Raw genomic sequence first — 27,961 nt, forward strand, 5'->3', positions numbered from 1 at the left:
TAACAGTGATGGGGGGTAGGAGGGGGAGAAAAAAAAAAGATAGCCTGGCTATCGATTCTCATGTCGCAGTGTCTAAACTGTTCCACAAACGTATGTCTGAAAGGAAAACAAGTCAGCAGGTCTCTCTTAAGTACACCCTATTAGCCAAAGCTCTCTGTACAAAATGTAAAGCAATGTACAGATAGGAACCACTGTCCAAAATGGGAAAGGTTTCCAAATGGAGATTTTCCCAGCACCCAGTAAAAAGACCCCATTGGTGCCGTATTGGATTAACAGCTTATTACAGGTTATTAACACCTCCTGTAATGAATCCAGTACAGGAGACAACAGACTAGATAGACCACAAGTCTGCTCCAGTCTAGGAATCCCCATTTACAGTAAACATACCGGTGTATAAGAAACACCCCTTTACATCAGCAATTGAAGTTAACAGATCTAGAACAGCTAGAATTACACCAATGGCCCACATCAGTGGTGTAGACTATGAGCTGCTGCACAAACCAAGCCACTAACAACCCCCCTTCCTCCACACTTGTGTTTTCCCCATTAAGTCAGTCCTATACATTTCCTGCTAGGTCTCATCTTAGCACAGGGCTTGCAGGTTCAGTGCTTTCCTAGGGTTGAAAGCATGGAGAGCGCAGAAATTCCTGATTATAGCCCCTTTGCTTTCAAGTCTCTGCAGGAGAAAGGAGCTTCACAAGCCCTGCCTCTCTCCACACACAAATAAGCACACTACCCTTTTATAACAAGACTCTGGGGTTTTTATTCGGTCTTTTAGTTGTGTATCGTACATTCATTTGCCTTTCCTGGCCTTGATCTTCCTCAGGTAGAATTCTAGTTCCTTGCCTTCCAGAATATAGCCGTCTGCTCGGCCACACTGTCCAGGTCTGGAGGCGATGCAAGCTGCAATGAGAAGTCAGTCATTAGGTCAGGGAAAAAGAAATGGGAGCTACATTGCTATGGACTCTCACATCAGTGTCCATCCAAACAAGCTGGACTCTTTCTTGCCCTCTACTGTCAACCTTTCTTGGCCTCGTCAAATAAAGGCCAGTAACATGTCTTCAAACAAATCAATATGTTAGTGAGCATCTCCCTGAAAGGACCTGCTCAGGCACAGCTGTGGGGCTATGCAAGAGTGAGGGGAAAGGTACGCACTAGTGAAGTCCTCTTCAGATTTCCAATGGTCATCGCTCAAATTCAGTAGCAGAACTGGACAGTGTTCTCATCACCAGAAGACTTCAGAATAGCAGGCCACCCATGCACAACGGCAGATAGGTGGAAGGTGTTACTTGTTAAGCCCAAGAAAGCTGCTCACCGCAGAGAGGATGCACAAGCAGCCTTAGGACTTGTCTTCATTAAAGTGCTACAGCAGCATAGTTCTGAAGACACTACTAAGCCAACAGGAGAGCCTCTCCCATTGACTTAGCACTGTCTACCCCGGGAGTTAGGTCAGTGTCGATTTTTCACACCCCTGAGCAACGCAGTTAGACGATACAGGTCTGTAACGCAGACCTGGCCTTAGGCTTTTCACAACACTGGCAAGTCTTACCAGAGAAAGGCCTATAGAGAATGACCACTAGCCAGGGCTGAGCAATTCCAGGAGCTGAACAAATGTGCCAGCTGAGATGTGGGAAATTTTTCCTTCCCACCGGGGCCAAAATTGCTGGACCCTCCAGAATCCAGACACATGAAAGGAAAGCTGTGGCTAATATCCACTAAAAACATTTTACAACTAGGCTTGGAAGGAGTCGGTTTTTTAAAATTGGTAGATGTCCATTTCACCACACAAGCACAAGCTGATGAAACAAACATTTCCAGCGACCATTACCAACATTTACAGATACTGCTATTTTAGAACTTCTTAACAGTTTGATTTAAAGATATTTACTTGGCAGATTTTGACATGTGATGCTCACAATTTGTGTTTTAATAGTTCTAAAGCTTTAACTTTTTGAATCTCAACATCTACGGTCATTAAATAATTACTACTGGCTAACACCCCCATAATTTCCTGCAACGGTGAAAAATTTAAAATAGATAAAAATACTTAAAAACAAACACAGATAACTGTCGAAATTATAAAAATCAAATTCTGCCAAGCCTAGTTACAACAGATGAACTCCCCCGTCACTTTCTATCTGCACCTCTGCATGGCTTTATCAGGCTGACTAATCCAGACAGGATTTTAGAAATACTAAAAAGAATAGTTTCTGCTCTGGCACCTTTTCTTTGTGCCTGTATAGTCCACTGAGTTCTCCCTCCCTGGGGACTCACCAAGCAGCTTTCCCTGCTGGAATTGCTCCTCCAGGATGCTGCTGATCTTGGCGTTTTTCTTCCGCTCGTCATATTTCTTCTGAATCTTCTTTGAACGCTTCTTGTTTAAGATTTCCTCCTCTTCAGGAGTCTGAAACAAAGCCAGAGAAAGGACTGAGAACAGGCTGGGTTTAACTGTTCACCTTTTTGTTGGAAGCCTCCCACTGAATTCCCTTTTTCTGCTCAGTGGCATTATCTCTATATTCCTTCCATGTCTGGAAAGGAGCAGAAATTGTTTATGCAGGAAAAGGCATGATTTTAGAGCACAATACTCAATTGTCATGTCAGAAACTCTTTGTATTTCCAGTACCACTTTGGTGAACACTACAGTGCAATAACCCTGGTTACAGTCCTGGCCCAAAACATGCCTGATCATGTATGGAGAACACAAGGCAGGAGAGGAGGCTACTGACAGTGAATGAGTTTCTGGGAAAGCAATTGTCCCCCATCGTCCAGCAATGACTGCTGTTAGTCATTGTCCACGCACATAGAATAGGCAACCTCTGCTAGCCAAAATCCTTAGATATGAGGCATGAATGCAGCTGCAACACCAACCAGCCTTTGCTGTTAGTTTACAGGGCCAGGGATCAGGCTCCAGAAGGGATGTGCACTACACAGGCATAGGAAACTCTTCCAAAAGGACAAACCGTAGGAAGTCTGAACTACCCTCCTCCCCAAAAATCAACTGAATCTCCCTTCCCGCAACCACACAGACTGGAGTAATGATCTGAATGTGTCTCCAAACAACCAGACAATGTTAACAGGCCAACCTACACCAACTATCCAACAATAAACTGAATAGTCCAAACTTCTGCCCCAAAAACACATTGCAGGCAGGACCCAAATTCCTACGTAACTGACTAACATGTAGGAATCTGCTCTAGAAGCAGAAGCTTGCTCCCTGCAGTGAGGCCCCAACTTGCCCGCTAGTCTTCTTCAGCGTCACAAGTTGTCATCGCTCTCCATTCAGTAGCAGAACTGGACAAAGTTATCATCATCAGAAGACCAAGGAAGCTTTAAGGGGCAGATCCCTCTACTAATCTAACACTGCCAAGTGTAAAAGCCATGGCGATGGCTCCGTGGAACAATGGTTTTAAGGAGCCAGCATTCCCTTTGGAACGGCCATGTGGCTCCAAATGAGAACATCTCAAATGGTTAGAGTTGGTCCCGAATGCAATTCTGAAATACTTTGTTCAAAATTGCTAAGAGGCAGAACTGACAGCAGTGACTGGTATTAAGCAAGGCAGGAACACAGTGCAGACTTTGCGATCCCTGCCCAGCAAGCAGACTGGCATGATTCACACAGCATCAAGAACAGATCTCTCAGCCCAGCACGTACCAGTTTAGCACCCTTCTTGCGTCCGAGGGGCAAGGCATAGTGGGCTTCATACCACTGTCGGTATGGGGTGCTGTCAATGAGAACAATGCAGTTCTTCACCAGGGTCTTTGTCCGCACCAGCTCATTGTTGGAAGCATTGTAGACCACATCAATGATTCTGGTCTTGCGGGTGCAGCCTTGGAAAACAAGGGAATTCATTAAACCCCACACAAGCCAGACAAGCTTTTACAATGGATGTATCATCAAAGCAGACAACACAGCATCTTCAGTGCTCAACCCACACCTCTTTGGAAGTTTATCCTTCAACTACTTGGGGAGTGCTTTCGGTATATCCTTTCCTCTCCCAGTGCAGCCTATATGGGTTCCGGAAAGAGACCTGCAAATGGAAAGCTACACCCGCTCTAAATAAAGCACTAGATAAACTCCAGCATGGTCCCGTGCATCCTCCTCCTCCCCCGGTCTCATTTGTTGAAATCAAACTTCTCATCTGAAAGTTATTACTACACAAGTTGCATAAAAGACAAGTGCAGAGAGTCAAGGCCCAATCCTGTGAATCCTTCCTACCATGGGTAATCGACCCCATGGAAGTGAATGGGACTCCCCCTGCAGCAAGCACTACACTCTGTTTGCAGGATCAAGACTTTACTACGGAATCTGAGCAGCAAGCTGGGTTTCCCACCCCAAAAGGCCTCTAGAGACCACAGGTCCCTCCACAGTGGGGTAAAACACCATTTTATGGTAGTCGTTTTGCTTTAATAAGTTTAGCAGTTGCCATCCCCGGGGACTCAAGTCTTTAAGTCTTTCCCCACTGCTCAGCAGTGCTGGCTCATGCTTGTTGGTTAGGGACTGTCTCTAAAGAGGGGGGCAGGAAGCTCAGTCTTCACAGCCCATTAATTTTTGGCCTCCCTGCTGAGATTGCTAACAAGGGATTGTGATTTTCATAATACTTCACTACTAACTGGAGAGAGACCATTTCCCCTCTACCTCATGTCAGACAAGCCACCTCTTAGTCATCATTAACCTGCACCAGATTTACTATTTATTATTTGTATTACAGAAGCATCCAAAAGAACAGCCAGGATTGGAATCCACTGGTCTCAGCATGGCACAAGCAAAAGACACTCCTTGCCTCCAAGAGTACTGATGACGGCAGTAGCAGGGTTACATATCCCCATCTTCTCACTTGAATGCCCGACTCCTTTTCAAAACTCTTCCCACCCTCCAACCCTTTTGCAGGGCATTCTCCTTCAAAACCACCTGTTCCAGCAAACCATTCTCATCAAGGACCCTCACGCTCTCCATTCTCCTGAACTGTTTTGTCCTGCTTTATTTAGATAACAAACACTTGGAGACAGGGAGCACATTCTGCTGAAAGCTGTAAATATAAACCAATCATTTGACAATCATCATTTGTTTTTAATGTGAAAACTCCATGACAGCTGCCCCCCTCCTGAAACAAGAGCTTCTGTGAGCAATGCACTCAGTGTAACTATGACGTTCCTATCACTATGAGCTTTACAAAGGCCTCCAAACCTTCTAATAAGCCCACCTAAGGTCAAAGTTATCATCATTATTCACACTGCTCCAGAACCAAACACTGTACAGACAACCACATTGCTGAAGATCAGTATCCAAGCTGTTTGTTTGGATCATTCCTCCAGTCCAGCAGTACCATGGATAGCTAGTATCAGGGGGTAGCTGTGTTAGTCTGTATCCACAAAAACAGCAAGGAGTCTGGTGGCACCTTAAAGATGAACAGATTTATTTGGGCATAAGCTTTCGTGGGTAAAAACCCCACTTCTTCATATGCATGGAGTGGAAAGTCTTGTGAGTCTCTTCATGTGTCAGTATATGTCTGCATCTGTAATTTTCACTCCATGCATCTGAAGAAGTGGGGCTTTTACCCACGAAAGCTTATGCTCAAATAAATCTGTTGGTCTTTAGGGTGCCACCGGACTCCTTGTTGTTTTCACGGATGGCTGACACAGCGAGAAAAAGACTGAGTTGCTTTCTAGATGCGAGGGGCCCGCATTCTCATCTTTCTACTTACATTCAGAACCCCAAGAGAAGTTGCCAACGTCCAAGCGCAGAGCACGATATTTCTTGTTACCACCACGAACCCTCACTGTGTGAATCCGGCGCGGGCCAATCTGTAACAACAACAAAAACATAGCTGCTAACAATATCCTAGGGGAGAGGAGACAGTGAGTTTCAGGCTGAAAGGCAATATGGTCAGTGTAACTATGACAGATCCTAGCATCGGCAGGTGCAGTAATTGCGACCGAAACGGTCCATAGTACCCACCTAAGGTGAAGTTCTCATCACTCCAATTGCCTCCTAACCCAGTAACAATCTGAACTAATGTAATGCTGAAATCCCAGAGGGGGGGGGGGGGGGGAAATAGGGAAATGCCACTGCTCAGAAGAGCACAGGCAGAAATTAGAGTACTGATTGATAAAGCAGTGCATTTTCACAAGTCCTTATCACTGCAGTATGAAGCCAAAAACTAACACAGTATTTTCTAAGCTGGCCAGGGCAGCAACATCCAGTTATCCCCAACGTCCAAATCCCCCACCTTGGTGTTGGCGGGTGGTCGCCCCAACTCATACTTCCTCTTCTTGTGGTAGGGCTTCCTTTTGCCCCCAGTCTTGCGACGCTTGTGCCAGTTGTCCCTAGAGATACCTGGGTCAAACCAAAGAGCAGCAGGTCAGAGAGGCAGATGAGCCCACCCAATTGTACAACAGCAACGCTCCGAGTACTCAGCTCTCCAAGGTTGATTTCCACATGGTGCATTCGGTCTAATGCAGCAAGTAGAGAAGCTTCATCACGGATACTCGGAGCCCCCCCTCCCCGAAGCGTTCAGCAAAGCCAGCGCCTGGCACGAAAGGAAGCGGTCCCCTCCCAGACTGGGGCCTTTGCGATCACGGGCCCGGCACCCCAGCCCGCGCCACAACGCCCGCCCGACGGGCTCACACCCACCTGGGCGCAGGCCTCGTGCCCGCCGCAGGGCCCCCCAGCCGGCTGGGCTGGGGGGGAGGCGCCGGAGGCTGCCGACCCGCAAGGCCCCCACAGCCGGAGGAAGGCGGGGGGGCTCTGGCGCCGCAGCCCACCCCACCGGCAGGAGGCGGCGGCGGCGGCGGGCCCGCCCCAGCCCGCGCCGCGCGGGACCCCGGCATCCCGCCTCCTCCCGCCCCGCAGCGGCCGCGGCCGCCCACGAGCGCAGGCCCCGCGGGCCCCTCGCGCCGCGCCCGGCCCCGCGCCGCCGGCCCCGCGGGCGGATGGCGGCGGATGGCGGCGGGCCCGGAGCCGCGGCCCTACTCACCCATCCCGAGCGGCGCCGGCTGCAAAGAGGGGCCGCAGAGGCTCACGGGACGGTTTGTGGGGCCGAGATCGCGCGAGACGGGGACGTCACACCGCAGCGCCCGGGAGTGCCGCTGGTAGACGACATCCCTCGGCGACCCGCGCGCGTGACGTCGGCGCGCGGGCCCGGGGACTACGTAGATTCCGGGGCGGGCGGAAGCGCTGGCCGCGGTTACTGCCCCCGCCCCCGTTCTAGGCCCCGGGCGGGCCGCGCTCCCCTGGGCCCGGACCGCCCAGGCCCGGGCGGAGGGACCCGCCGAGCTCCCCGGGCTAGGGCCTGACCCTGGGAGCTGGAGCTGCCCCTTGCCCACGGTGCGGGGCGCGGCTCCTTCCGGGGACCCCCCCCGATAACTGCCCCTTCGACAGACCCTAGGGCCTGGGAACAGCCCCTTCCCCGTCCAGCCCCAGCTCAGCCTTGGGAACAGCCCCCGGGCCAGGCCCTGCGCCCGCTAGGCCGCGAGAACAGCCCCATGCCCGGGCATTGCCCCCGGGCCTTGGTAGCCACCCTGCGAAGTGCCCCAGGAACAGCCCCTGCTCGGGGGCGTCGCTGCACCCGCCAGGTGAACGCCCGCTGATAGCCTGCCACGCTCCTGCCCTGAGCAAAAGTCTCACACCCTCGCTGGGGGGCCCCAGACTCGAACAGCAGTAACAGCCAAGGGGGTGTGTGGCCCTGGCTCAGGGAGTGAGGGGTGAGCATGTGGGGGCACGCTGTCTGGCAGGATCTGTGTTGCTTTTAAACAAATTGAAGGTGAAATGTTCTTTGTAATCCCCCCTCTTTTCTGATCTAGCACTTCGCATGAGAAGCTCATAGGAAAGTGGCTAAGAGGCCTGTGTGACCTGGGTTGTAGAATAGAGTGAAATAGGCTGAAGGAACTGGGATTGTTTAGTCTACGGAAGAGAAGAATGGGGGGGGATTTGATAGCTGCTTTCAACTACCTGAAAGGGGGTTCCAAAGAGGATGGAGCTCGGCTGTTCTCAGTGGTACCAGATGACAGAACGAGGAGTAATGGTCTCAAGTTGCAGTGGGGGAGGTTTAGGTTGGATATTAGGAAAAACTTTTTCACTAGAAGGGTCGTGAAACACTGGAATGGGTTACCTAGGGAGGTGGTGGAATCTCCTTCCTTAGAAGTTTTTAAGGTCAGGCTTGATAAAGTCCTGGCTGGGATGATTTAGTTGGGGATTGGTCCTGCTTTGAGCAGGGGGTTGGACTAGATGACCTCCTGAGGTCTCTTCCAACCCTGATATTCTATAATTCTATGCCCTGAAAGGCATGTCCTGGTTTCAGTTTATATGGAGTTGATGTCATATCCTTTTGATGTCAAAAGAAATCACGAATTAAGCATCTGGCCTTTAGTGTGTCCATATACGCTCCTAACCTTTGATTGTTCTGTATTTATTGGGAGAAATGGAGCTGCGATCTTCCAACCCCATTCAAATTCTCTCCAGGCTTGGAAACATGCTCTTTCCTCAACAATTCTAGCTGTAGGTTAGTTACCTAAACTAAGCCCTGGTCTACACTAGGACTTTAGGTCGAATTTAGCAGCATTAAATCGCTGTAAACCTGCACCCGTCCACACGATGAAGCCCTTTATTTTGACTTAAAGGGCTCTTAAAATCGATTTCCTTACTCCACCCCTGACAAGTGGATTAGCGCTTACATCGGCCTTGCCGGGTCGAATTTGGGGTACTGTGGACACAATTCGACGGTATTGGCCTCCGGGAGCTATCCCAGAGTGCTCCATTGTGACTGCTCTGAACAGCACTCTCAACTCAGATGCATGATTGTTTGCCATTGCTCTGACAGAGGGAGGGGCGACTGAGGACACGGCTTACAGGGTTGGCTTACAGGGAGCTAAAATCAACAAAGGGGGTGGCTTTACATCAAGGAGTATTTCAGGCAGGACTTCACGGAGGGTTCCAATAAGAAATGGTGCACCTCAGTTATTGTTCTTATTGGAACAAGGAGGTTAGTCTGGCCTCTGATTGATACATGGCTAGATTTACCTTGCTGCACCTTCTCTGGGAGTGACTTGCAGTGTGACCTAGAGGAATGAGTCCCCTAGATGGGGGGTGGGTTTGCAAATGAGTACAAAACAAATCTGGTCTATTTCTTGTTTTGATACACTCCATCTATCTTTTACATCTTTGGCTGGCAGCAGACAGTGCAGAAGGACTGCATGCCATCCACATCTCAGGACTGCTAGCCATCCTCATCTTTTGCCTGCCCGGCAGAAGATGATGCAATAGGACTTATGAGGAGAGGCTGAGGGAGCTGGGATTGTTTAGTCTGCAGAAGAGAAGAATGAGGGGGGATTTGATAGCTGCTTTCAACTACCTGAAAGGGGGTTCTAAAGAGGATGGCTCTAGACTGTTCTCAATGGTAGCAGATGACAGAACGAGGAGTAATGGTCTCAAGTTGCAATGGGGGAGGTTTAGATTGGATATTAGGAAAAACTTTTTCACTAAGAGGGTGGTGAAACACTGGAATGCGTTACCTAGGGAAGTGGTAGAATCTCCTTCCTTAGAGGTTTTTAAGGTCAGGCTTGACAAAGCCCTGGCTGGGATGATTTAACTGGGAATTGGTCCTGCTTTGAGCAGGGGGTTGGACTAGATGACCTTCTGGGGTCCCTTCCAACCCTGATATTCTATGATTGCTAGCCATCCATATCGCCTGCCTGCTCACCATAAGATGGCTCAATAGGACTGACTGCCAGACTAAAGAGAATGACCTGATCAAGTCACTCCAAATTTTGTCCCTGTGCCCATGTCTGCTCAGGCATTCCTGATTGACCTCACATAGGCAACCAGGAGCACCTTGGACATGACGATGACGGCTACCATCCTATTGCACCATCTGCTGCCACAAGGCAATGGGTTGCTGCTGCTGTGTAGCAATGCAGTACCACGTCTGCCAGCACCCAGGAGACATACGGTGATGGTGAGCTGAGCGGGCTCCATGCTTGCCGTGGTATGGCGTCTGCACAGGTAACTCAGGAAAAAAGGCGCGAAACGATTGTCTGCCCTTGCTTTCACGGAGGGAGGGAGAGAGGGAACGGGGGCCTGACGATATGTACCCAGAACCACCCACGACAATGTTTTAGCCCCATCAGGCATTGGGATCTCAACCCAGAATTCCAATGGGCAGCGGAGACTGCGGGAACTGTGGGATAGCCACCCACAGTGCAACGCTCCGGAAGTCGACTCTAGCCTCGGTACTGTGGAAGCACTCCGCCGAGTTAATGCACTTAATGCACTTAGAGCATTTTCTGTGGGGACACACACACTCGAATATATAAAACCACTAAGCAGCTAAGAAAGGGCTGAGCAGCAAAAAAAGCACCAGCCCTGGTGGAGTCTGGCACTTCAGCCTCTTGTAACCTGATTTCAATAACACTTCAGATTCTTGCATGCAGTACAGTTGTAGCCGGGTCCAGTCCCAGCAATCCGGGATATTAGAGAGACCATGTTGGGGAGGTAATATCTTGTATGGTCATATCTTGTATGGTGGACCAGCTTCAGCTCAGAAAAGGAGCGGCAGTGGGGCTCAGGCTTCAGCCCTGGACCCCCACAAGTCTAACGACAGCCCTGGTGACCCCATTAAAACAGGCTTGTGATCCACTTTGGGGTCTCGACCAGTGTTCCCTCTAATTTTTGACAGGCTGTGTGCGCAAAAAAAATTTTCTGTGCAAATGTTTGTGTGCGCAGTGTTTCGCCGTGTGCATGGGGTTTAGGATCTGTGTGCGTGCGCACACACGCACAGCTTAGAGGGAACAGTGGTCCAGACCCACAGTTTGAGAACCGCTGAGATAGACAAACGTCTATGTATTTAGCAGCCCAAATGGTAGTTGTAATGAGTACGGCCATTTATAATAACCTGTATTGTTAGACATATTTTAACAGCATTTTCTAGTATAAAATAACTAAAGATTCTCAAACATCTTCAGAGTTTGGCATCACAGCTCAAGGGATTTAATAACCTGGACTTTACATATACAAAAGGAAACTCCTGGGGAGACAATTAGCAGTTTTCTCACAAATGTTCGAGGGCAAAAATGCCCATTAATGTCACTGAGCTGCTTTTTTACTGGAAATTAAATTTTATTTGGTGTAGTGAAGCGAAATAGCATAAAGAAGGCGGTGTTTCTCCAGGCCATGAATATCACCTGGCTTTATACTTTCTACGAAACGAAGTAACAGCCTCTTAGTGCATAACGCAGCATGGGAATGCCAATTATTTATTGCCTGTGGTGCTTAGACAAGACAAAGAAAATCCCTCTCTGAATGCAGCTGGTATTTGGGGATTGGAGCTGCTGCTAGGGAAACTGCTACCTTTCCCCCACAAAAACTATCCACCCACTTTGGAACAGGCATAGCTTCACTACGAGCAGCTGAAAAGAAGCAAGAACTATGATCACCAGCTATGACAGGTCATGGCTGAGTGCGGAGTTCATGGAATAGTCAGAGGTGGTTGTAAATTGTAACACTGACCGAGAGGGCAATATCTGCTCTACACTGAGTTGACACTGCTTCATTCAGGCTTCAGAATACACTGTTTTGTCCTTCCAGTAAGTAACTGCCTGGAGGAGTGGAATGTGTTTTTACAGAAAACATTCTCTTCAGCCTCATTATGAGGGCAGAAACAAATCATATTCGGAAATTGCCATGTAAAATGCATGTTTCCTCTGACCAGGACAGACTGCAAGTTTCTATCAACTGCTCTGCAAGACGAGTCATTTCTTTACATCAGCCTTTAACTAGAATTGCATCTACTACCACCTCCGCAGGTACCTTGGCCACACTGATCAGAATATCCCGAATTAACCTGCAAAGAGAAATGGAGTAACTCTGGGCCTTCACAGAGTTGCTACACTAGGCACAAGCAGACACTCGTATCCGTGAATCAAGTCATCTGCCTTGCACAGTTTGTACTCTGACACCACCAAGTCCCCTCAGTGTGTGGCGAGAGGGGACTGGGAGGGCAGTCGGGTGTCCAAGGGTCTGTCCCCCACCTGGGTGCTCTCGCTCCCCTGCATCCCCCCAAGCATTGCTTGGAGGACCACCAGGTGAACCTCTTGGAGACTGGGGGCAGCAGGCGTCCAAAGGTGGGTGAAACTTCCTCACAAGGGCGGGCTGGCTGGAGCTTGCCTGGGAACTCTGGGCAGGGTGCCAGGGGCTCACAGGGGAGCAGCTGCTGCAGCCTGGGAGCAGGAGAAGGGAAAGCTCAGCCCCAGAACAGGAGCCACGCAGTTGCCCTGAGCAGCGAGACCAACGCCCAGAAGCTGGAAGGGAAGCCCCTGGCCAACAGGCAGGGATTCCCTACCCCCCAAATTCACCAATCTCCCCCCAGCTCACCCAGGGCAGCTTAGCAGCTCTTGGACCGGCCCTTTCCTGCAGGTAAACGGGAGTGACCAGCCCCGAGCCCACCTGCACCGCCCGAGGCACAGGCTACATAAAAAGCACTAGAGAAGTCAGTACAAACTAAAATTTCACACAAGATAATAAAAACAACGAGGAGTCCTTGTGGCACCTTAGAGACTCTCACATTTATTTGGGCATAAGCTTTTGTGGGCTAGAACCCACTTCATCAGATGCATGGAGTGGGGAAAAAAATAGGCAGGTATAAATATAGAGCACATGAAAAGATAGGAGTTGACTTAGCCAGTGGAGGGGTCAGTGCTAAGGAGGCCGATTCAATCATGGTGGATGTGGCCCATTCCCAACAGTTGACAAGAAGGTATGAGTATCAACAAAGGACAAATTATTTTTTGTAGTGACCCAGCCACTCCCATTCTTTATTCAGGCCTAATTTGATGGTGTCAAGTTTGCAAATTAATTCCAGTTCTGCAGGTTCTCATTGAAGTCTGTTTTTTAAGGTTTTTTTTGTTGAAGAATGGCCACTTTTAAGTCTGTTATTGAGTGTCCAGGGAGATTGCCCCCCCCCATGTTCTGCCTTCCATTTTGCCATGCTCCCTGAAATGCTAATGTGGCAGGGCAGAGCGGTGGCGTGTCTCCTTGGCTAGCTGCTGCCTGCTCGTGGGGTCAGTGGCTGTGAGGCACCCCTTCCTGATGGCAGGGGCAGAGTTCTCTGCTGCCGGGAGACTGCCATTTTTTGTTGTAACCCTCCCCCCCGTCCGCAAACCAGGCAGGCTTGGTGGCCTGCTGAGGTCCTGGAGAGGGTTTTTCTTTTCTGAAATCTATGTCAACGACAACTGCTCTAAGGAGACACAAGGGAAGCAATAAAAAGTCAACCTTGTCACAGAGAAACGCAGTTAAACTATTTCTCTTTTTTTAATCAGCAAAATCTTCCGAAACGGAAGGCCACTGTTCCTGGAGAAGGCTCCTGGAGAGGGTTTTTCTTGTTAGCATAGACCACCCGCCTCCCCAAAAGGCGGGAGCTAGGTAAACAGAAGAATTCTTCTGTCCACAGCCCGCACAGATGTAGCAGTGCGACTTACGTTCCCTGTGCAGACGAGGCCTGAGGGTTGGTGCGTGCTGAACAGTTAAGTCAAAACAGCTCCGTTCGTCAGAGGTGTGTAAAAGGGAAACCCGCTCCTTGGCGACATGGCTACGCTGACCTAACCCCCAGCGTAGCTAAGGGCATTCGGGGAAGTGGTGGGCCTCCTCCACCATGGGGTTGTGCCAGCCTAGTCTCGGTAGCACAGACAGGGTTGCCGCCAAAGGAAAGGACAGAAAAAGCCAAAGCAACCCAGGGCAGGGGGTGAGCCTGCACGTTGGATGAGGGGACCAGGTGAGACAGATGTTTTTGACAAACCATCCTCCCGTCAGAGCAGGAAGAGCCCAAGAATGAGGAACAGGCAAAAAGCTGCAAGCAGGGCAAGAGGCAGATCAACCAACCAGCTCTCCTTAGGGCAAAATAAGGAACTGGTCCAAGCCCCACAAAGGTAAAGTAGAGAGCAGACCAAATCCAAAAGTCCAGGAAAGGACAGAAAAGCAACAAAGAAGTCAGCAGCCTGAGCTCCAATTAACAGAGCAGTCAAAAGCACATAGGGTATGTCTACACTACGAAATTAGGTCGAATTTATAGAAGTCGGTTTTTTAGAAATCGGTTTTATATATTCGAGCGTGTGTTTCCCCACAGAAAATGCTCTAAGTGCATTAACTCGGCGGAGTGCTTCCACAGTACCGAGGCTAGAGTTGACTTCCGGAGCGTTGCACTGTGGGTAGCTATCCCACAGTTCCCGCAGTCTCCGCTGCCCATTGGAATTCTGGGTTGAGATCCCAATGCCTGATGGGGCTAAAACATTGTCGCGGGTGGTTCTGGGTACATATCGTCAGGCCCCCGTTCCCTCCCTCCCTCCGTGAAAGCAAGGGCACAGAATCGTTTCGCGCCTTTTTTCCTGAGTTACCTGTGCAGACGCCATACCACGGCAAGCATGGAGCCCGCTCAGCTCACCATCACCGTATGTCTCCTGGGTGCTGGCAGACGTGGTACTGCATTGCTACACAGCAGCAGCAACCTATTGCCTTGTGGCAGCAGACAATGCAATAGGATGGTAGCTGTCATTGTCATGTCTGAGGTGCTCCTGGTTGCCTATGTGAGGTTGATCAGAAGACCTAGGCAGACATGGGCACAGGGACTAAATTTGGAGTGACTTGATCAGGTCATTCTTTTTAGTCCTGCAGTCAGTCCTATTGAGCCATCTTATGGTGAGCAGGCAGGCGATATGGATGGCTAGCAGTCCTATTGCATCATCTTCTGCTGAGCAGCCCTGAGATGTGGATGGCATGCAGTCCTTCTGCACTATCTGCTGCTAGCCAAAGATGTAAAAGATAGATGGAGTGTATCAAAACAAGGAACAGACCAGATCTGTTTTGTGCTCATTTGCAAACCCACCCCCCATCTAAAGGACTCATTCCTCTAGGTCACACTGTAGTCACTCCCAAAGAAGGTGCAGCAAAGTAAATCTAGCCATGTATCAATCAGAGGCCAGACTAACCTCCTTGTTCCAATAAGAACAATAACTTAGGTGCACCATTTCTTATTGGAACCCTCCGTGAAGTCCTGCCTGAAATACTCCTTGATGTAAAGCCACCCCCTTTGTTGATTTTAGCTCCCTGTAAGCCAACCCTGTAAGCCGTGTCCTCAGTCGCCCCTCCCTGCGTCAGAACAACGGCAAACAATCGTGCATCTGAGTTGAGAGTGCTGTCCAGAGCAGTCACAATGGAGCACTCTGGGATAGCTCCCGGAGGCCAATACCATCGAATTGTGTCCACAGTACCCCAAATTCGATCCGGCAAGGCCGATGTAAGCGCTAATCCACTTGTCAGGGGTGGAGTAAAGAAATTGATTTTAAGAGCCCTTTAAGTCAAAATAAAGGGCTTCATCGTGTGGACAGGTGCAGGTTTACATTCATTTAACACTGCTAAATTCAACCTAAAGTCCTAGTGTAGACCAGGGCATAGTGTTGTAAGCCAGAATCTCAGTTTTCTTGTTCAATCAAACACCAGTCGGAATTACAAAAGCACCGAGAACTACTTGCAAACGCTAAAAAAGAACACAAGGTAAGCAAGCTGCCTACCAAACCAAGCAATAACGAAGACATATAAAAAAACCGAAAAAAAAAAATTCAGAACAACTTACAAAAAAAAAAAAAAACTGAAAACCACACACTAAAATTTTTCTTCTTTTGACCGATTGCCAGGGGAGAGCGCGAACGCAGTCCCCCACTACCACAAATTATGCAGTCGAGTTTCCCGCATTTGGGGAAATCGCAGGGGTCAGCACACCCGCAGTGCAATGGATGAGCCTCGCCCTGGGAAAACCACCTTCGTGATCATGGTGTCTCCCCTGCCAGGTAAGTATGAGTTGCGCAGCCCCAGCCGCCGCCCGCCCTCGCTCGCCCCGCACTCTCAACCCACGGTGGGGCCCGCCGCGCCACGCCCGCCGGCCCCGCCCACGCCGGCCCCCACTGCCGCGACCTGCCCCCACGTGTCCCCGGGGCCCCCGCCGAGCCCCGCCGAGCCCCGCCTGCCAAATTCGGGCCCGGCTCGGCAGGCAGCTCCCGCTCCCACAAGGCTCTGCGCGCACACACATCTGCATACGGGCTGCCGCGGCTCCGCCCCTCCCCCTGCCCAGCCCCGGCTCGCCAGCGCTCCGAGCCCCGCCGCCGGCCCCACCCCCACCAGGCGCCCTGGCCCAAGCGCCGCCCGGTCCCGGCCGGGGCCTCTGCGGGGCCCGCTCCCCCGGCGCCCGCCTCACGGGCTGCAGCCAGCCCGGCTCGGAAGAGGCGGGGCCGACAGAGCTGCCCCGGCTTCAGGAGCGCTCCGGTGTCCGGCCTGCCCGAGAGCCGGAGCCGGTCCCGTCCCGGGGATCCCGGAGCCCCGCGAGCAGCTCGTGGGGCGGACCCGCTTCTGCCGGGGGACGAGGGACGCCGCCTCTCGCGGCTCTCCCCCCACCAGGAGTCGGAGCCGCCCCGAGCGGCCTCCCCGGCCTGCTCTCGCGCCCGTCCCCGTCCCTGCAGAAGGGCACGGGCGGCCTCCGCGCCAGAGCCGGGAAGGCCCCTCGGTCCCTCCCCGGGCCCGCCCAGGGAGGCTGAGCGCGCAGGCGGGCGGCGCGGGGGGAAGCTGGTCCCGGGTCTCGGGGGGCTGCAGCTCAGCGACCCCCGGGGCCCCGGGCAGCGACTCGGCAGCAGAGACGGAGCAAGCGGCGGCCCCCGGCCGGCCCACCCCGCCTGGCGAGAGACGCTCCAGGGCGATCCCGGCTCCTGCGGCCTCGCGAGGCGCGTGCTTGGCTCCGGGTTCGAGCCTCCGAACCCAGCGGGGGGCCACGTGCCCTCGGGCTTCCCCGCCCGGCTCCGGGATCCTCCGTGCGCCTGCGCGTCAGCGGGAGCGTCTGGGGAGACCAGCCGCTCCGGCCCCGGCCGCCGGCAGCGCCACCTGCGCCCGGCAGGGGCAGCCCCGAGAAAAGCCTCGTTTGAGCGGCGAGGCGGGCCGGCGAGTCTGATTTGCATACCCACAGTGCATTGCGCTCCGTGAAGCCAGTCCCTGCTGAAGGGGACGGTTCTGCTCGCAGCGTGCCCGGTTCCGATGATCAAGCTCGGGATAGAAGCGGGCTCAATTCACTTTCCTGTAAAAGCGAGCGGTGTGGCGGGCTGTGAGCGTAGTCACCCTGAGGTGAGGAGAGAACGCGGTTTCCCCGGCAGCGCCTCTGCGGGGTCCTTGTCATACTCTGGTTTCTCTTCAGATCGTATAAATCTTTCGCCTTTTACTAAAGATTTCCGTGGAGAGGAACATTTATGAGTTTCTACCCAATTTTTTGAGGCTTCATTTCGGTGAAGCTGCTTCTTCTTGTGAAAAACAGACAGGAGTGTTGTAGAGCGCTTGTTTAAACTAAGGCTTTGTTAAATGGTGGGGGGTTGTAATGTGTGAATGTTTCGTAGTTTTTAAGTTCCCGGTCGCACACTGAAGTCGTAGGAAGGTCTGTTGGTTTGTTAAGACTGCTGTTAGACACACCGTAATATTTTTGGGCTGCTCTGGCAAGTTCTATGTCTTTTCTCATTGCAGTTGGTGAATGTTCTAACACTTTTAAACTTTCAGGACCACTGCTGGGAAGTTAAGAGGTTTTTTTCTTTGCTAACCCTGCTGTTAGATACGCTGTACGATTTTTTTTAGCTCCTGCTTGCTTGCCCAGACAATGTTTATAAGGTGTTCTTTTATTAAACGTTTCTCTGACGTTTTTCATCAAGTGTTGTCTATTCTTTCCTGCGTCCCTTCATTTTCAGATTCAGGACATTAACCAGTCCCCAGTCGTGGTTCTTTTTATGCACACTGTCTACCTTGATCTGCAGATTTTCTATGTTTACATTTCATGATAACAAAGAGAGCACTCATAGTCGTGAGTATGGTTGTTCTAAATGATGCAAGCGACTTTTCTGGGTTACAACTACTGGTATTTTCCCACACTGTTTTCTATATTTGTGGTTGCCCCGGCAGCACCTCTGCAGAGTATCCTGGATACTCTGGTTTCTCTTCAGCTCTTATAAATCTTTCGCCTTTTACTAAAGATTTCCGTGGAGAGGAACATTTATGAGTTTCTACCCAATTTTTTGAGGCTTCATTTCGGTGAGGCTGTTCCCTATTGTTGTGTAAAAAGTAGAATTGTGGTTGGACTTTGCTACTTGAACGTCTCTTGATGGCTAAAGCTCCTTTTGTAAAAAGAAAACCAGCGCTTTAAAAAATAGTGTTTACAACATCTTTAGAGCTTGATGTGTTAGTGAGATGTTAGTGAGGCCCCAGCAGGGGCCTAGTGTGTGATCTGCATTCACCTAGCTGTTTGGTTTCATATGTTTTTGGTATGAGTGATTTCCTAAGACAAGGTTTGCATAATGTAGAAAATAAATTTCAGATATACAGTATTTTCAAGTTTAATTTTTTTCATGCATGATTTTATTCCCAAAGGAATTAGACTACCTCATCCCCGTGTCTTCTGTGTTAATATTTAATGGCACAAAAAGGGTATTCACATTGGCCTATCTGGGAGACAGGCCAGTCCTTGCCTGTTTCTTGGGAGTGTTTTGGAGAAATGTTGGTGGTGCCCAGAACCCGCCCCCCGCAACTCCACACCGCCCACCCCGACTAAGGCTCTGGGAGGGAGTTTGGGTGGGGGGAGGAGGTCTGGGGTGAAGGCCCTGGGCTGGGGATTAGGGTGCAGGGTGCAGGCTCTGGGATGGAATTTGGGTGCAGGCTCTGGACTGGAGGTGGGGGTGTAGGAGGGGGTGAGGGGCTGCAGGCTCTGGGAGGGAGTTTGGGGATAGGAGGGGGTGCAGGGGTGAGGGCTGTGGGGCTGAGGATGAGAGGTTTGGGGTGTGGGAGGGGGCTCAGGGCTGGGGCAGAGGATTAGGGTGCAGAGGATGAGGGCTCTGGCTGGGGTTGGGAATGAGGGGTTTGGGGCATTGCAGAGGCTCAGCACTAGGGCAGAAGGGCAGGGTAAGGGCAGCCTGCCCTGCCACAAGTGAATTGGGGGCACTCGGACCCTGTGGCAGCAGTTGATGCTGGGAGCCGGCACAGGAGAGTCAGGCTCCGGGGCCTGGGGAGGTGAGTGGGGGGCAGCAGGCGGGCCGGAGGAGAGACCGGGCCTCAAACATTGGTGGAGCCGGGCCCCCGAGCCCTGAATATTGCTGGAGCCCAGGCACCACGAGCGTATATCACTCGCCGCTCCTGGACGTGAGGTCCTTTGTCTTGCCAGAGGATTGTTTAAGAAGCTGGGATCCTTCTTGGTAGGATGGGGTAGCCTGATTTTGGCAATTAATTGATCTTTGACTGTTAGCGGTAGATACACCCGATGGCCTGTGATGGGATGTTAGATGGGGTGGGATCTGACTTACTGCAGAGAATTCTTTCCTGGGTGTCTGGCTGGTGAGTCTTGCCCACATGCTCAGGGTTTAGCTGATGGCCATATTTGGGGTCAGGAAGGAATTTTCCTCCAGGGCAGATTGGCAGAGTGTTATGCAGACAAAACTACACAGGATCCTTTCAGGGGACAAGACAAGATGTCACGTTTATTATCGTAACGCAATTTGATTTATGATCAATAACTAATACTTAATACCTACGTATACACACACACCCCAAATGTTCTGCAGCCTCTGTATAGTTACCGGTCCTGAACAGGGGCAGCGAGTTATATACGCTCGTGGTGCCCGGGCTCCAGCAATATTCAGGGCCCGGGGGCCCGGCTCCACCAATGTTTGGGGCCCGGTCTCTCCCCCGGCCCCGCCTGCTGCCGCCCGCTCACCTCCCCGGGCCCCGGAGCCTGCAGCTCCCGCTGACTCTCCTCTGCCGGCTCCCGGCATCAATTGCTGCCGCAGGGTCCTAGTGCCCCCAATTCACTTGTGGCAGGGCAAGCTGCCCTGGCACACAGGGGTCCCTATCCTGCTTTACCCCCCCCCCCCAACCTACTGTCCTGTAAAGGCTAAATAAGAATCCTTAACTTCTCAGTGTTGTCACCCTCACCATTGGAAAATCATGAGTCAGATGCCCCAAAATCACGAAATTGGCTTAAAAATCATGAGGATGCTTTTAAAAAAAAAAAATGGTAACGTGGGTCCTCTTTATTTCCCTTCCGGTTTCTGAACCAGGGAAGCTAGAAACTTACCTTTCCAGTGCAGCCAGAGCCCCAGAGAACAGGAGCCCCGGGTGCCCGGGGCTGGCAGACAGCGGGGCTCCTCACGGTTGTGTCTTCCACATTTCGATGTCACCAACCAAGTATCAAGTGTGAACTCCTCAGGCACTAGGTGAGCCTGCCTTTGTGACAGATGGTCCCTTGCACCAAAAACCATAACAATATTCTGGTCACTCGGACCGGTCACTCAGCCAGGTCAATTGCACCTCAGATCTCAAAGTGAAGACAACGTTCGTGGCCAATCCCATACTAAACTAGCTAAATCTTTACTAAGTAGGAAAAGAAAGAAGAAACTTATTTACCAGGTTAAAGCAGGGAAACATACACACAAAGGAGGTACAGTCTGAAGTTTCAAAAAGCAGTAGAAGCTGCTGTAACACGCAAGCCCTGTGTGTCCCTGAGGGCTAACCCTAGCCAGACAGCCGGGATCCCTTGCCGACGCTTAGAAGGCGTGCCCTCTCCCTGAAGTCCAAGCAGCATAGGGACAACAGTTTCTTCTTGACAGGGATTTTTATTCCATTCCCCCAGAGCTCAAACACTGAGGATGGAGTGGAGGTCAAGGATAATCTAGGCATGGCCCAATATCTAAACAAATACTTTGCCTCAGTCTTTAATAAGACTAAAGAGGATCTTAGGGATAATGGTAGCATGACAAATGGGAATGAGGATATGGAGGTAGACATTACCATATTTGAGGTAGAAGTGAAACTCAAACAGCTTAATGGGACTAAATCGGGGGGCCCAGATAATCTTCATCCAAGAATATTAAAGGAATTGGCACATGAAATTGCAAGCCCATTAGCAAGAATTTTTAATGGATCTGTAAGCTCAGGGGTTGTACCGTATGGTTGGAGAATTGCTAACATAGTTCCTATTTTTAAGAAAGGGAAAAAAAGTGATCCGGGTAATTATAGGCCTGTTAGTTTGACATCTGTAGTATGCAAGGTCTTGGAAAAAATTTTGAAGGAGAAGGTAGTTAAGGACATTGAAGTCAATGGTAAATGGGACAAAATACAACATGGTTTTACAAAAGGTAGATCGTGCCAAACCAACCTGATCTCCTTCTTTGAGAAAGTAACAGATTTTTTAGACAAAGGAAACGCAGTGGATCTAATTTACCTAGATTTCAGTAAGGCATTTGCTACCGTGCCACATGGGGAATTATTAGTTAAATTGGATAAGATGGGGATCAATGGGAACACTGAAAGGTGGATAAGGAACTGGTTAAAGGGGAGACTACAACGGGTCCTACTGAAAGGTGAACTGTCAGGCTGGAGGGAGGTTACCAGTGGAGTTCCTCAAGGATCGGTTTTGGGACCAATCTTATTTAATCTTTTTATTACTGACCTTGGCACAAAAAGTGGGAGTGTGCTAATAAAGTTTGCGGATGATACAAAGCTGGGAAGTACTGCCAATTTAGAGAAGGACAGGGATATCCTACAGGAGGATCTGGATGACCTTGTAAACGGGAGTAATAGTAATAGGATGAAATTTAATAGTGAGAAGTGTAAGGTCATGCATTTAGGGATTAATAACAAGAAATTGAGTTATAAGCTAGGACGCATCAATTAGAAGTAACGGAGGAGGAAAAGGACCTTGGAGTATTGGTTGACCATAGGATGACTATGAGCCGCCAATGTGATATGGCCGTGAAAAAAGCTAATGCAGTCTTGGGATGCATCAGGAGAGTATTTCCAGTAGGGATAAGGAGGTGTGAGTACCGTTATATAAGGCACTGGTGAGACCTCACCTGGAATACTGTGTGCAGTTCTGGTCTCCCATGTTTAAGAAGGATGAATTCAAACTGGAACAGGTACAGAGAAGGGCTATTAGGATGATCCGAGGAATGGAAAACTTGTCTTATGAAAGGAGACTCAAGGAGCTTGGCTTGTTTAGCGTAACTAAAAGAAAGTTGAGGGGAGATATGATTGCTCTCTATAAATATATCAGAGGGATAAATACCGGAGAGGGAGAGGAATTATTTAAGCTCAGTACCAATGTGGACACAAGAACAAATGGATATAAACTAGCCACCAGGAAATTTAGACTAGAAATTAGACGAAGGTTTCTAACCATCGGAGGAGTGAAGTTTTGGAATAGCCTTCCAAGGGAAGCTGTGGGGGGAAAAGACCTATCTGGCTTTAAGATTAAACTCGATAAGTTTATGGAGGAGATGGTATGATGGGATAACATGGTTTTGGTAATTAAATATTCATGGTAAATAGGCCCAATGGCCTGTGATGGGATATTAGATGGGGAGGGATCTGAGTTACCCAGGAAAGAATTTTCTGTAGTATCTGGCTGATGAATCTTGCCCCTATGCTCAGGGTTTAGCTGCTCGCCATATTTGGGGTCGGGAAGGAATTTTCCTCCAGGGCAGATTGGAAGAGGCCTAGTCTCCGTAGCACAGAGAGGATTGGCCACCAAGAGAAAGAACAGAGAGCAAAAGCCAAAGCACCCCAGGGCCGGGGGAGAGCCTGCACATTGGAGGAGGGGACCAGGTGAGAGAGGTGTTTTTGACAGGCCATCCTCCCATCAGAGACGGCCCAAGAAGGAGGAACAGGCAAAAAGCTGCAAGCGGGGCAAAAGGCAGAGCCACCAAGCAGCTCCCCTTAGGGCAAAAGAAGGCACTGGTCCAAGCCCCACAAAGGCAGAGTAGAGAGCAGATCCGATGTAAAAGCCCAGGAAAGAACAGAAAAACAACAAAGAAACCAGCAGCCTGAGCTCCAATTAACAGAGCAGTCAAAACAACATAGCGTTGTAAGGCAAAGTCTCAGTTTTCTTGTTGAACCAAACGCCAGCGTGAATCACAAACACGGCAAAAACTACTCACAAGCACTGAAAAAGAAAACAAGGTAGGTGGAGCCCCCTACAGAACCAAGCAATAACAAAGACGTAGAACAAAACTGACAACACACACAAAAAAACTCAGAATAATTCACAAAAGAAACAAAAAAATAACTCCAAACAACACACAAAGTTCTCTTTTTTTGACCGATTGCCAGGGGAGAGCGCGAACGCAGTCCCCCACTACCACAAATTATGCAGTCGAGTTTCCCGCATTTGGGGAAATCGCAGGGGTCAGCACACCCGCAGTGCAATGGATGAGCCTCGCCCTGGGAAAACCACCTTCGTGATCATGGTGTCTCCCCTGCCAGGTAAGTATGAGTTGCGCAGCCCCAGCCGCCGCCCGCCCTCGCTCGCCCCGCACTCTCAACCCACGGTGGGGCCCGCCGCGCCACGCCCGCCGGCCCCGCCCACGCCGGCCCCCACTGCCGCGACCTGCCCCCACGTGTCCCCGGGGCCCCAGCCTTCTCCCCGCCGAGCCCCGCCTGCCAAATTCGGGCCCGGCTCGGCAGGCAGCTCCCGCTCCCACAAGGCTCTGCGCGCACACACATCTGCATACGGGCTGCCGCGGCTCCGCCCCTCCCCCTGCCCAGCCCCGGCTCGCCAGCGCTCCGAGCCCCGCCGCCGGCCCCACCCCCACCAGGCGCCCTGGCCCAAGCGCCGCCCGGTCCCGGCCGGGGCCTCTGCGGGGCCCGCTCCCCCGGCGCCCGCCTCACGGGCTGCAGCCAGCCCGGCTCGGAAGAGGCGGGGCCGACAGAGCTGCCCCGGCTTCAGGAGCGCTCCGGTGTCCGGCCTGCCCGAGAGCCGGAGCCGGTCCCGTCCCGGGGATCCCGGAGCCCCGCGAGCAGCTCGTGGGGCGGACCCGCTTCTGCCGGGGGACGAGGGACGCCGCCTCTCGCGGCTCTCCCCCCACCAGGAGTCGGAGCCGCCCCGAGCGGCCTCCCCGGCCTGCTCTCGCGCCCGTCCCCGTCCCTGCAGAAGGGCACGGGCGGCCTCCGCGCCAGAGCCGGGAAGGCCCCTCGGTCCCTCCCCGGGCCCGCCCAGGGAGGCTGAGCGCGCAGGCGGGCGGCGCGGGGGGAAGCTGGTCCCGGGTCTCGGGGGGCTGCAGCTCAGCGACCCCCGGGGCCCCGGGCAGCGACTCGGCAGCAGAGACGGAGCAAGCGGCGGCCCCCGGCCGGCCCACCCCGCCTGGCGAGAGACGCTCCAGGGCGATCCCGGCTCCTGCGGCCTCGCGAGGCGCGTGCTTGGCTCCGGGTTCGAGCCTCCGAACCCAGCGGGGGGCCACGTGCCCTCGGGCTTCCCCGCCCGGCTCCGGGATCCTCCGTGCGCCTGCGCGTCAGCGGGAGCGTCTGGGGAGACCAGCCGCTCCGGCCCCGGCCGCCGGCAGCGCCACCTGCGCCCGGCAGGGGCAGCCCCGAGAAAAGCCTCGTTTGAGCGGCGAGGCGGGCCGGCGAGTCTGATTTGCATACCCACAGTGCATTGCGCTCCGTGAAGCCAGTCCCTGCTGAAGGGGACGGTTCTGCTCGCAGCGTGCCCGGTTCCGATGATCAAGCTCGGGATAGAAGCGGGCTCAATTCACTTTCCTGTAAAAGCGAGCGGTGTGGCGGGCTGTGAGCGTAGTCACCCTGAGGTGAGGAGAGAACGCGGTTTCCCCGGCAGCGCCTCTGCGGGGTCCTTGTCATACTCTGGTTTCTCTTCAGATCGTATAAATCTTTCGCCTTTTACTAAAGATTTCCGTGGAGAGGAACATTTATGAGTTTCTACCCAATTTTTTGAGGCTTCATTTCGGTGAAGCTGCTTCTTCTTGTAAAAAACAGACAGGAGTGTTGTAGAGCGCTTGTTTAAACTAAGGCTTTGTTAAATGGTGGGGGGTTGTAATGTGTGAATGTTTCGTAGTTTTTAAGTTCCCGGTCGCACATTAAGGATCTCGGGATGTCTGTTGGTTTGCTAAGACCGCTGTTAAACACAGCGTGATATTTTGGGGGGGTCTTTGCACAAAACAGACGAGGGTTTTGTTGGGAAATAGCCGTTGGAACTGCTGCTCTGGCAAGTTCTATGTCTTTTCTCATTGCAGTTGGTGAATGTGCTAACGCTTTTAAACTTTCAGGAGTACTGCTGGGAAGTTAAGAGATTTTTTTCTTTGCTAACACTGTTGTTAGATACGCTGTACGATTTTTTTTTGGCTCCTGCTTGCTTGCCCAGACAATGTTTGTAAGGCGTTCTTTTATTACACTTTTTTCTGGCGGTTCATCGAGTGTTGTCTATTCTTTCCTGCGTCCCTTCATTTTCAGATTAAGGATTCAGGACATTAACCAATCCCCAATCACAGTTCTTTTTATGCACACTCTCTACCTTGATCTGCAGATTTTGTATGTTAATATTTCATGATAAAAAAGAGAGCACTCTTGTGTATGGTTGTTCTCTGATGTAAAGCAGAGAATTCGCTTGCAACGAGTGGTATTTCCCCACACACACACACACACACGCACACACACACACGTTTTTTCTGTATTTGTGGTAATTCATTCATCACTTTAGGTTTTTAACTCCGATTTGCAGCTGAAAAGATGTAAAAGGGAAACAGTCCTATTAAAATAACTAATGTTTTTACTTTGTAGGTCCTAACTTCCTTTTGATTATTTTGCAGCAGATTTTCGTGCTTGAAGCCGGACGTGATGGGCGCCTTATTTTGATGTAAAGTTCCCTGATTCGGTCAGCGCTAACTCGGGTCACCCTGGCTGCAAAGCGAAGTGCCCTGATGGTGGTTTTAGAGCCCACTTACTGATACCCAGGTTTTTCTTTATATTGTCTAAATATTTTGCTTTTTACTAAACTTTTCTGTGGAAACAATATTTATAAATTTCTCCCCTTTTTTTCCCCCAAGCTTTGTTTTGCTAAACCTGTTCCTTGGTGTGTACGGTAAAAGACAAAAGGTATTAGAGCGGCTGTAACACGAGCTAAATCCTTTTGTTATAATTTCTATAATCGAAAGCGGTTGGGCTCCCCGTTAATTTTCTTACGGGGAAGTTAGAATGAACGTTGATGTGGTTTTTTCTTAGGGGGCTCTCTTTGCCTTCAGGCTGTAAGGAGTGTGTTTGAACAGACGAAGCACCCGGGTGCAATACCAGAATGGCCCCCAACGCGACCTTCCTCGGACGTGGGAGGGTTGCACGCGGAGGCGTATTGTCAGCGCTCCCCAGTTCCACCCCGGTCTCCACGGGCGGGTCAACGAGCTGTGCGGTGGCTGCAGGCTGGCGAAGCCCAGTCCCGGGGGGCGGCGGGGGCTGGGGACAAGCCGGCCGCTCTTTGCCGCCCCTGGGCGGGCTGCTCTAACCGTAGGGGGCGGGGCGCGATCCCCGTAGGGGGCGGGGCAGGCTCCGAGCAATGGCTGGTTGGCCCGACAGCTCGCCGGGGCGGCTCCGCGGCCCTTGCAGTTGCACCGGCCCTTTCCCGCGGGCACCCGGGAGTGGCCAGCGCCCCGAGCCCGCTTGCACCGCCCGAGGCGCAGAGCCCGGCACCCGCAGGCTCCGGGCCCGGGGGCGTCTCCTGCGTGGCCCCGGGTAACCAATGCGCGGGGCCGCGCCCGGAGCAGCTGCGGGGACCCCGGGAGCCGCCGCCCCACCCGGAGCCGCGTTCCAGGGGCTGCAGCCGCAGCTCGGAGGCTCGGGACCCCCTGCGCTCTCGGACCTACCCGGGACGCTACTTTGAATGCCCAGAATGCATTGCGCATCGTCACCTGCTCCCCGCCCCGCGTCCCTGGTCCTTGGGCTGGGTTTGCTCCCAGGGATCCTGGTTCCGACGGTAAAACTCGGGCTTTACGCCGGCCAGTGCAATGGGCCGTACAAGGGGAAGGATTTACGGGCCGTCCGTGTAGCGCCCGGGGGCTTTTATTGTGAAAAAAAAAAACAGAGCGTTGGTGATTCATTAATTGAAGTTGTGTTAATGCTTACATTGCTCAGAAATCTCTACTGGTTCTTTACATGTCACTTATCTCGAGAATTAGCAAAAATACCGTTTACAATGTATTTAGAGCTCAGTGTGCTAGTGAGATGTTTTTCCAGCAGGGGGCTATTTTGTGTTCCGAATTCATCTTGCTGTTTGGTTTCGTATGTTTTTAATACTAGTGATTTGCTGAGACTTTGCATACTGTAGAAAATAACTTTCAGATATATATTCAAATGTCATGCTTTTCATGCACGATTACATTTCCAAAGGAAGGAATTAGAATAACTAATCCCCATGCCCTATGCACATAATTTAACTCAATCCCCATGTTTTCTGTGTTAATATTTAATGGTACAACAAGGGTATTCATATTGGCCTCTCGGGTTATTCTAGACGACCTTATGCAGCAGAGCTCATTGGCAACTAATTCTTTCACTCCCATGATCTCCTGTAAGAAGGCCAGAGTGGGTCAGACCAAGGGTCCACCTAGCCCAGTGGAGTGTACAGAACAGAACAATTTGGAGTGATCCACCTTCATCTTCCACTCCTGGTCTCTGTGGAGTCAGAAGATTTAGGGCTTGCCTCAAGCATGGGATTGCATCACTGACCAACTTCACTAATAGCTCTTGACGGACCTAGTCTCTATGAACTCATCTCATTCTCTGTGGAAGCCAGTGCTACTTTTCGCCCTCACAACATACCATGGCAGGGAGTTCGGCACCTTAATTTTGTCAGGTGGGTCCCCCGCACCTTTACTGTATTGCGGGAAAGGGTGAATAACACTTCGCTCTTCACTTTAGCCACATCATTGATGGTTTTATAGACCTCTCTCACAGTGGTTCTCAACCTTCTTATTTACCAGGGGCCCTAAAAATAAATACACAGCCCTGCGGATCCCCAACCAGAGGTGAAGCGGGGACGGGGGCACACGGGGTCACCTGCTCCCCCCCCGCACCCCGCTAACGTAGGGGGGCGGAGCGGTGGCGTGTCTCCTTGGCTAGCTGCTGCCTGCTCGT

The 27,961-nt window shown here is 51.6% G+C and overlaps 1 protein-coding gene, 1 long non-coding RNA gene and 9 other non-coding genes across 11 annotated transcripts; 4 read left to right on the forward strand and 7 right to left on the reverse strand.

Moving 5' to 3' along the window:
- Nucleotides 1-738: 738 nt before the first annotated feature.
- RPS8 (ribosomal protein S8) lies at nucleotides 739-6,993 on the reverse strand. Its single transcript, XM_074961879.1, has 6 exons — nucleotides 6,975-6,993; nucleotides 6,228-6,334; nucleotides 5,703-5,802; nucleotides 3,653-3,828; nucleotides 2,275-2,404; nucleotides 739-903 (listed from the first exon to the last, which is right to left on the reverse strand). Exons 1-6 carry the CDS (start codon nucleotides 6,976-6,978, stop codon nucleotides 794-796), a joined length of 627 nt encoding a protein of 208 aa, XP_074817980.1. The 5' UTR covers nucleotides 6,979-6,993; the 3' UTR covers nucleotides 739-793.
- LOC141993080 (small nucleolar RNA SNORD38) lies at nucleotides 1,165-1,235 on the reverse strand. Its single transcript, XR_012640774.1, has one exon. It is a non-coding gene; the product is annotated as a small nucleolar RNA SNORD38 (small nucleolar RNA).
- Nucleotides 3,245-3,317, reverse strand: LOC141993079 (small nucleolar RNA SNORD38). The gene has a single exon (XR_012640773.1). It is a non-coding gene; the product is annotated as a small nucleolar RNA SNORD38 (small nucleolar RNA).
- LOC141993081 (small nucleolar RNA SNORD46) lies at nucleotides 5,879-5,984 on the reverse strand. Its single transcript, XR_012640775.1, has one exon. It is a non-coding gene; the product is annotated as a small nucleolar RNA SNORD46 (small nucleolar RNA).
- On the reverse strand, nucleotides 6,405-6,489 carry LOC141993078 (small nucleolar RNA SNORD55/SNORD39). Its single transcript, XR_012640772.1, has one exon. It is a non-coding gene; the product is annotated as a small nucleolar RNA SNORD55/SNORD39 (small nucleolar RNA).
- Nucleotides 6,994-15,672: 8,679 nt separating the features above from the next.
- LOC141993072 (U1 spliceosomal RNA) lies at nucleotides 15,673-15,836 on the reverse strand. Its single transcript, XR_012640765.1, has one exon. It is a non-coding gene; the product is annotated as a U1 spliceosomal RNA (small nuclear RNA).
- Nucleotides 15,837-17,196: 1,360 nt separating this feature from the next.
- LOC141993054 (U5 spliceosomal RNA) lies at nucleotides 17,197-17,312 on the forward strand. The gene has a single exon (XR_012640748.1). It is a non-coding gene; the product is annotated as a U5 spliceosomal RNA (small nuclear RNA).
- Nucleotides 17,313-17,986: 674 nt separating this feature from the next.
- Nucleotides 17,987-18,102, forward strand: LOC141993058 (U5 spliceosomal RNA). Its single transcript, XR_012640752.1, has one exon. It is a non-coding gene; the product is annotated as a U5 spliceosomal RNA (small nuclear RNA).
- Nucleotides 18,103-23,155: 5,053 nt separating this feature from the next.
- Nucleotides 23,156-23,319, reverse strand: LOC141993083 (U1 spliceosomal RNA). The gene has a single exon (XR_012640778.1). It is a non-coding gene; the product is annotated as a U1 spliceosomal RNA (small nuclear RNA).
- Nucleotides 23,320-24,231: 912 nt separating this feature from the next.
- Nucleotides 24,232-27,842, forward strand: LOC141992993 (uncharacterized). The gene is made up of 3 exons (XR_012640718.1): nucleotides 24,232-24,630; nucleotides 25,648-25,792; nucleotides 27,339-27,842. It is a non-coding gene; the product is annotated as an uncharacterized LOC141992993 (long non-coding RNA).
- Nucleotides 24,681-24,796, forward strand: LOC141993055 (U5 spliceosomal RNA). The gene has a single exon (XR_012640749.1). It is a non-coding gene; the product is annotated as a U5 spliceosomal RNA (small nuclear RNA).
- Nucleotides 27,843-27,961: the final 119 nt, after the last annotated feature.

This window comes from Natator depressus, chromosome 8 (assembly GCF_965152275.1).
Source record: "Natator depressus isolate rNatDep1 chromosome 8, rNatDep2.hap1, whole genome shotgun sequence".
NCBI lineage: Eukaryota > Metazoa > Chordata > Testudines > Cheloniidae > Natator > Natator depressus.

Bases quoted from the DNA above. Each gene is read 5' to 3' on its own strand.
- RPS8 (XM_074961879.1), bottom strand. The intron at 5,803-6,227 runs GTGGGGGATTTG...TTGTTGTTACAG, and splicing joins GACCACCCGCCAACACCAAG to ATTGGCCCGCGCCGGATTCA. The intron at 904-2,274 runs GTGAGTCCCCAG...TTCTCATTGCAG, and splicing joins CCAGCAGGGAAAGCTGCTTG to CTTGCATCGCCTCCAGACCT.